Below are 8886 nucleotides of genomic sequence, written 5' to 3'. Positions count from 1 at the left end.
CTGCTGGGAGAACTGCGCGCTGGGTCCATGTTGGTCGGATCGTACTGTCAGGGATCAGACAGAACGAGGACCACACGAGCGTCACAGTTCAAGATGTTTATTGAAGCTCCAGCAGAGATCAGGAACGAGTCTTTATTCGGCAGAGGCACAGGCAGGGGTCAGGCGGAGATCGTGGTCAGGGCAGGTCAGGTCGTTGTGGCAGGTGGTCAGGACAAGGCAAAGGTACCGGCAGGGGTCAGGCGGAGATCGTGGTCAGGGCAGGTCAGGTTCTGGTTCTGGAGTCAGAGTCGAGCTGTGGACTGAAACAGAGAGCAGAGCTTCGTGCAGGCTTGCAGACGATCCGACAAGAGGCACTGAGTGGGGGAGGCTTATGTAGAGCAGGCAGGGCAGGTAATCATTGGCTGCAGGTGTGCAGAGTGTGTGTTGGAGGGAGCTGGGTGTGGGGTTGGCTGGCCAGGCAAAACAGAGGGAGAGACTCACCAGGAGGAAAATAGCATGGGGAGAATGGATCATGACAGTATTCTTGCCCTAAATCAATGCTACTATGTTATTTTCTGTCATGCCCCCCAATGGACATATATTCAAGAGTCATATTGCAGAGCGTATTTAGAGTGGAATTTCATGTTGACTACGATAAATTAAAAAAAAAAATTAATGAGGAACTGCTAACATGTTTGTTATCATGTTTATATGGCTACTATATTGGATAATACAAATGTAAAGGTGATTATATGGGTGTTATTTAATATTTAGAGGGTTCTAATAATGTTGCACGGCGGACAAATGGTTAGCACCTCACAGCTAGGAGACCCGAGTTCAACTCCACCCTCGGCCATCTCTGTGTGGAGTTTGCATGTTCTCCCCGTGCATGCGTGGGTTTTCTCCGGGTACTCCGGTTTCCTCCCACATTCCAAAAACATGCTAGGTTAATTGGTGACTCCAAATTGTCCATAGGTATGAATGTGAGTGTGAATGGTTGTTTGTCTATATGTGCCCTGTGATTGGTTGGTGACCAGTCCAAGGTGTACCCCGCCTCTCGCCCGAAGACAGTTGGGATAGGCTCCAGCACCCTGGTGAGGATAAGCGGTAGAAAATGAATGAATGATTTCTTATGAGAAAAATCTATTTGGTTAGCATCCGTTTTGGTTTGAGTAAGACCTTTTGGACTGAAACCATGGCCTCAGAGTCTCATCCCCAAAGCATTTAGATGAATAAAATTATCTGCCCCAATGGCTGAGCAGAACAAAAGTGAGTGAGCATCCTGAATGATGCTGGACTGATGGGACAGAGGATCTTCAGAGAAAGAAAGGAATATAAGAATGGTTTTGAATGGTTTATTGTTTTTTCTTTTTTTTTAATTTTTGTGTGAAGAACCCCCAAAAAGATGGACGGCTGTCCTTCACGATGCCTTCAGAGATCAGATGGAGCTCTGCAGAAACAAAACACCACACATAACTTTAACTAATTGTCTCATAAAAAAATAATACATTCATCCCTAATCCACATGCAGTCATTTTTATCCATATAATGTACATGATAAAGTATAAAACAAGACAAGATATAACAGCGGGTTGATTTACCGTCTTCGGTGATGATCGGCATGGTGATGAGAAACTGAAGGATTGTCTCATCTCTGTGGAATGGGCATATGGCCTGACGCCAGAGCAGAAACTGGCTGATCGGCTTTGTAACATCCTCCAGTTTCTGAAAAAAAAGAAAACACATTTGAGTCAAATCTAATCATAGCTACCTACACTTACATACACTATACTCATCCATATTTTATTTATTACATTTGTGTGGTTTATTTGGTTAAAGTACAGATTAATGATGAAAACCGAGGTGTGTGTTTAATTGTGTACCAACCTCGAGGTTGATGTGTCCATTAGGAAGCCTGCTAGCACAGCTTTCATCCAGGAAGAAGATGTCCTTCATGAGAAGACAGAAGAAAGGAATGACAATCTTCTCCTGGGTGCTGTCAGCAGTGTTGGACATCTCAGTGGCGTCATGGAGCGCAGTGCGATAGTTCTTGAAGTTATAGGATGGGTCCATCAGGTTCTGAGACAACCAAGAATAAGGCAATGATAGTGTACTGTGTCCTCCATGATGGTATTTAGTATTTGGTCATGTGATTTTTCTCACCTCTAAGGTTTTAAACCTGTGAGTGTTGTCTTTATTCCAGGTCTTTTTCAGCTTGGAAATACAGTTCATGTTCATCCCCGCTGAAAGGTAGAATCACAGATTTAGTGACACACACAAAAAGAGTCCATCTGTGCTTTTTTTGTAAGACAACAATACTTCACTATCAGGTCTAGAAAAAGAAAAAAGAAAAACTCAAAAGCTGGAACAAAAGGCAGCAGAGTTCATGGTAAAAAAATACTCACCAATGATGGCCATTAGGGAGTTGAAGTTTCCAATATCCAAACACTGCTGAGCCACATCGATGAAGAACTTGACCACTCGATCTCTGTGTTTCTTCTTGGTCGGCTGCAATGCCAGAACACGAATAAGTCACAGACTCCTAAACAACCCGTATGGAGCGCCATGAAATCTTTACAAGCTGACTAAATGCAAACACCAGTGAACATACCATACAGATCTCAGTAGCCACAAGGGAGCTCAGTCTGTTGAACCACCTCACATAAGCCTCAAGGTTGCTGCCCTGACACTGAAAACATGCACATGAGAGACAAAAAAGACCAACACACAAACACCTGTAAGTCAGTAAGTAGGGAAAATTGATCATGTAATGTTTTAAGTCCAGACACACACAGACATAATAACTGTCACTGCACATCTACCTGAGGGTTCTTCACTGCAAATGATTGGGTGAACTCCTCCGGCCCGATCAAACTCATCCTGTCCTGGAAGAAAAAGAATCAGCAATAAAAGTTAAATGGTGATGAAGAAAAATCTTTCAAAGTTGTATTTGTACACCACAACCACATATTTACTATATGACTAAAGGTGTGGTTAGTGTACAATATCATACTATGGAGTCCCAAGTAAGTGCTTACTATTTCAATGTGTGTGAGCTGCTGGGCGAAGATGATGGGGTCATCGCACATGCTCAGTATGCCGCTTCTTTCCTCCGGTTCCGGTGAGGCAGGATGCTCGGCTAGCATGGAGTTTAGCACAGCGAATGTTGACTTGCGTTTCATAAGACGGTCAGTCGCCTGCTGTATGTCTCGTAGTGAGTACTAGTGACAAAAAGAAAGGGAAAAAATATATCATATGAATAGAAAGTGATGACGAGTGAACTGTGTGTCAGTGCCATTAGCTGACCAAAAGACGCATATGCACCATCTAGTGAACAAAATGAGTTTAGCGCTTTCTAGTGGACAGAACAAAAAGTAGCATCAGTGCAGTCCAATGGAATTGAATGGGGATTTACATAATATAGTATATTATGATTTTATAATATAGTATATAATATAGTTAGTGTCATCTAGTGTGGTAATTTTCAACCACTGTGCCGTGGTGCACTAGTGAGAAATTATCACTTTTTTTAATTAACATTTATTAATAATTTTCTGCAAATATTATGTAATTGTCTAGTGTCCGTGGTGTAACGACTGTCCGAGCAATGTAATATTCGTCCGTGTGGGAACACGAAGCTGATTGCATCGTTCCTACAATAGACTAGTGATGCACGTGAGAGGTCGTGGCGACATTTTGTAACATTTTCGGTTAGTGATGTGCCCCAAGATCCCCCCCCCCCCAAAAAAAAACGTGGCTCAGGAAAGGTGGAGAAACACTGATCTAGTGTTTGATGTACGGAGGAAATGTGACACTAACCTCGTCCACGCCAGCTACATGATGTGTTATATCTCTGAGAGAACGCATCATCCGCTCATCGCTGAAGTCGTGTGGAAAGGCCTCAGTCCACTCAGTCATCAGCTGCACCAGCTTCTTCGCCTCTTCGTAGAGACGTATCTGAAGAAACATCAAATGTAAGCATAAATACCTTGTCAGTTATTACAACTTGTTGTCAGTTGTAATCTACAGACCTGATCTAGCAGGTCATCTCCAGAGCCCTGCTCCAAACACAAGTGGCAAACTCGTGTCATTAGATCATAGGGCTGCAGGAAGAGACGTGAAGTCAACAGGAAGTTGAAGGCGTACGGCTTCTAATGATGTGAAGGACACAGAAGGGGATGGTGAGGACAAGTGAGGCTGACAAGTGCATTGACAGAAAGGTGGAACTCACATCAGGGTAGTAATCCATGTGTTGGATCAGCGCCTCAAGAGATGCTGAAACCAAATTGTTTGCCATTTGCCTGTAATTGAACATGTTCACCTGCAAACAAGACAATAAACAACAAAATATTATTTTCATTCTCGAAGTCAACGTGTAAGTAAACAAGTGCAAGTTAGTCGTTATATTTCATATTATAATTAACACGTTACTACACACAAATCACACGTTACCAGCCTGTAAAAATTAACAAAACTAACCAACAAAGCAGAACATCTAATATCAGCAAATTGTTTTACGATGTATTTCTTTTAAGCCGTGCGTTTTATTTTTTCCAGCGTACCTGTCCAATGATGCAGCTCAACGTTCCCTTAGCCGTTAGATGAAAATTATTTATTAATTCTTCGTTCGATGTACTTTCCATCCGATTGACGTTATTTTATCTTTATTTTTTCACAATAAATACACAAAACTGTGTTACAACTGGAACTTTATGCAATTAGACAATTAGAAAATCGCACTTACCATCGCAATGATGCAGTTCAACGACGTTAGAAAGTATCCTGTCGATGTATTTTTTCACAAAAAATCCAGACAAAACAAATCAATCTTCAAGCAGGTTGTTCGTGATGCTGTCAGATCCCTTGGGTGTTTACCCTCCTGATATTTCAATCACAGTAAACTTGATTTCTGGAGGCCCGATGAACCTGACCAATCAGGGCCAGGTGAAAAGTCTCACGTGGGATCAAGGGGACCAATCGCAGCAGAGGACGTAAACTGTTCAGTTGCTGCCATCCATCCATCCATCCATCCATCCATTTCTATACCCTGTAAAAAAAAAAAAAAAAAATGATGACTATAATTATTTGAATTATTATCTAGTTATCTATCAATCAAATGGTTGTTTGTGTACATGTTTAAACTTTAACATTATCTAATAGCATTATAGAGGAGAAATAACCCATATATTAATAGGAATTTCTTTTACAAATATTTCTACATTAAATAATTCATTAAAACTACAGGCGGCACAATTTTAATGATAAATTATGAATTGATTTAAAATCACGAAGAACTAAAAAAGAAGGTGGTTTTAAGAAGTGTTAAAACAAAATGTAGCAGTTGTCATGCAATGCTATGAATGTCATTGCTAATATTTGATCAATGTAGACATTTTACTTGTCCTGATCCCCTTGCCCTGCTGCGATTGGTCCGCTTGGTACAACGTGGTCCCACTTCTGCGCTATGATTGGTCAGGTTTACAGGGCCTCTGGAAGTCAAGTGGCGGGTTGCTTGCTAGCAACGGATAACCTGCTGAAATCACTTTTGTGTGGCTCGTGAGTGACAGAAGTAAAAAAAAAATAGACCGTTTTAATTTCTGACGGTTCACCGAACTTAATTCAGCTATATCACTCGAAAGGTCGGTGTGATTTGAAAAATTGTTCTGTTAAATAACGTCCCAGTTTTAACTTCCGATACAGTTTTACATATTTGTCGTTAAGTGTACTTAACGTCGCTCAGGTGGAAAGTGCATCGAACGACCGGCTGTGTAACGGCTAATGGAACGTTAGTATACTGTAAGAAATAAAACCCCTAAAACTTTGAAATTCTTATTATTAGTAGTAATTTTCTTGATTATGAGCTGAGATTTCATATGTGTTGAATTAGCGTGTGTGTTTATTGTGGTTTTTTTTTGCAGGTGATCATTCCAGTTACGAAGAAATCCCTTGAGGAAATGATCCATCACTTGGATTTCTTCCCTGATGTGAGTTCCAAGCAGTCATTGTTTTGTTTTTTTTATGCACTTGCAATCTCACTTGTCTTCAGCATCCTGTTCTGTGTCCTTCACATCATCAGAGGTCAGACATCTTCAACTTCCTGTTGAGTTCACGCCACTTCTTGCAGCCGTACGAGCTAATGACACCAGTTTGTCACCTGTGCTTGGAGCAGCAGCGCTCTGGAGATCATCTGCTATCAGGTAGGTGGATTATAAACACACACACACGCATAATATTGCTGACATGTTGACACTTTTGTGTGCAAACATTTTTAAACACATTTTCACCAATTAAACATTTCACCTTCATGCTAATCTTCGATTGCAAACATTGATTTTTTTGTGCCCAATAGATGGTACTAACATACCTCTTTCTATCCACTAGATGGCACTAACTGCTGTCATTTGGCATACACTACATGACAGCTGCCATGCTGGATTCAATCCACTCGATGGCACATTTATCTCTGTTCGGCCCATTAGACTGCACTGATACTTTTTATTTTGAGAAGGTACTGACATGCCTCTCCACTGTTGGCAAAGTCATTATCACACAATTTCTGTCCACTAGATGGCACTAACACGTCTCATTTGGTCCACTACATGGTGCAGATGCTTCTTTTGGTCAGCTAATGGCACTGAAAAAGTCACTTTCTATTCATATGATATATTTCTTCCCTTCCTTTTTGTCACTAGTACTCATTGCGAGACATACAGGAGATGCCCCACCGTTTTATGAAACGTCAGTCAACACTCATCCAATATGAAAAGGAATTCACTGGATTTTCTACGCTGAAAAAGTCCTGGAATATAAAGACAGGAGAAGATTGTCATTCCTTTCTTCTGTCTTCCCATGAAAGACATCTTCTTCCTGGATGAAAGCTGTGCTAGCAGGCTTCCAAATGGACACATTAACCTTGAGGTTGGTCCACAATTAAACACACACACACATTGACTTAGTGACACATTAAGAAATAAATGAGTAATCACAATGCTATGATGTAACAATGCCACCTTGTGGATGTGTATAGCACACAATTGCTTGTGTACAGTTGTCCCTCATTTATAACGTAGAATTGGTTCCAGACCAACAATAAATTAATTTCTATGATAATGTTAATAAATGGATAGACCATAGAAAAACATGTTTATGACTTTCTAAATATGTTATTTAAACATCATCGGAGACCTGTTGACATGAAATAAGACCTCAATAGTCACCTAACCAGTTAGCCTTGAATTTATTTGTTCTTAACTTAACTTCATGCAGTGTTAAAGGGGACCTATTATGCTTGGCCCTTTGTATTGTATAGAGTGATGAAAAATTATTATAACATATTGAAAACTTTATTTAAGCTGTCTATTGTCTTGTATTTGGGTGAACCATGTAAACATGTATTATAGTTAATATTTTAAGGTATGAACATTTGTATGAATCAGTTGTCTGTACATTTAATCAAAATTGGATCAACCCAATCAATATGATGATATGCTAAGAAGTTCTCTATGTATTTATATATAAATATAAGTAGTATGGACTTTCGCCAAGGCTGCCCTTTGTCACCGATTCTGTTCACAATTTTCATGGACAGAATTTCTAGGCACAGCCAAGGTGTTGAGGGAGTCCAGTTCGTGGGCCTTAGAATCTCATCTCTGCTATTTGCAGATGATGTGGTTCTTATGGCTTCTTCGGGCTGCGACCTTCAGCGTTTACTGGGACGGTTTGCATCTGAGTGTGAAGCTTCTGGGATGAGACTCTGTACCTCCAAATCAGAGGCCATGGTTCTCAGTCGGAAAAGGGTGGAGTGCTCCCTCCGGGTTGGGAATGAGGTCCTGCCCCAGATGGAGGAGTTTAAGTATCTCGGGGTCTGGGTGGCGTGTGAGGATGGGGAGCATGCTCCTCGGAGTGGGGCCTGCTCGGGGGGCGGTGCTCTTCCGGGCGTTTGGGTGTCTGCTGCCACTGGTCCTATGCTCTGCTGCATCGCTGTCCCTGTCTTTGCCCACCCCCAGTCTTGCCTTATGGCTCGTCGGGGATGGTTCTCCGGTACGTGGGTGGAGCGCTGCTGGTTCGGGGGGGGGGGGCGGGGGGGTTGGCCCTCCCGGTGGATGGTGGGGTCCGTCGGTGGCCTTGCGCTGGTCTTTACTCCTCGGCTCTGGTGCTTGGCCTCCCCATGACTTGGAGCTATGGCTCTCCGTCACGGGGGTGAGCTGCCCGGCGGGTGTCGGCCGGCGTGGTGGAGCGCCTCACCACTCGCCTGTTCGCCCCCTCCGCTTGCTCATGTGCGAGCCTCCTCCCCTCACCCGCTCCTTTGTCTGCCACACTGCCGTAGCCCTGAAGAAGATGTCTTTCATGCCCTTCTGCCCTAGTGGGGTATGGTCTCCCGCTGGTCTCGGGGGTGCGGCTCTCCTCTGGCCTGCTGGCGCCCTGTTGCCGGTTGGGATTGCTCCTCCATGGCCTCTTGCTGGTCTCTTCGGGGAGTTGCTTCGGGGGCGGGTCTTGGGGAGTCGGCCCTGGCTTTGCCCACACCCACGGGGCCGGAGGATCTCTGGCGGTGGGGGCTTGACCTGGCTGCGCGGGGCGGGGTTTGCTGGGTGGTAGAAGGCAGTCTCTCTCCTTTTGTCATTCTCTACACAATCTACACAATCTTCTTGATTTGACTTTTTTGCTGCCTGTTCCACTAGCAGCAGCCAGTTATTACTTTGTTGTGAGATGCCCGTAGTGACCTGAAACCAATCATCTGTATTTCGAATTACGGCTATTTTAACTCCAGCGTGACGTGTGTAGTTATTTGTGATTGGCAGTTCAACAGGGGTCATAGTTTGATTTTTGCAAATCATTATAGGAAAGTAGGGATCTGCCCCAGAAGAGTAGGCCCATAAAAGGAAACCCCAACACGAGGTAATTAAAGTA

At 43.0% G+C, this 8886-nt stretch overlaps 1 protein-coding gene across 1 annotated transcript; it reads right to left on the bottom strand.

The window, feature by feature from the left end:
- Positions 1-252: 252 nt before the first annotated feature.
- Positions 253-4276, bottom strand: LOC144901168 (ras-GEF domain-containing family member 1B-B-like). Its single transcript, XM_078794352.1, has 11 exons — positions 4211-4276; positions 4011-4130; positions 3799-3936; positions 3018-3200; positions 2802-2864; positions 2591-2668; positions 2385-2487; positions 2143-2222; positions 1867-2058; positions 1581-1704; positions 253-449 (listed from the first exon to the last, which is right to left on the bottom strand). The coding sequence occupies exons 1-11, from the start codon at positions 4274-4276 to the stop codon at positions 253-255; spliced, it is 1344 nt and encodes a 447-aa protein (XP_078650478.1).
- Positions 4277-8886: the final 4610 nt, after the last annotated feature.

The sequence above is a fragment of the Doryrhamphus excisus genome, linkage group LG10 (genome assembly GCF_037039965.1).
Source record: "Doryrhamphus excisus strain RoL-2023G ecotype Guam linkage group LG10, RoL_Dexc_Guam_v1.1, whole genome shotgun sequence".
Classification (NCBI taxonomy): Eukaryota; Metazoa; Chordata; class Actinopteri; order Syngnathiformes; family Syngnathidae; genus Doryrhamphus; species Doryrhamphus excisus.
Note: the sequence above shows the minus strand (reverse complement) of the source record. Positions and strands in the feature narration are given on the sequence as shown.

Bases quoted from the DNA above. Each gene is read 5' to 3' on its own strand.
- LOC144901168 (XM_078794352.1), bottom strand. From the start codon at position 4,276: ATGGCAAACAATTTGGTTTCAGCATCTCTTGAGGCGCTGATCCAACAC. The intron at 2,223-2,384 runs GTGAGTATTTTT...TCTACCTTTCAG, and splicing joins CTCCCTAATGGCCATCATTG to CGGGGATGAACATGAACTGT. The intron at 450-1,580 runs GTAAATCAACCC...TTGCCTGGCCAG, and splicing joins GCCGATCATCACCGAAGACG to CCAACCCCACACCCAGCTCC.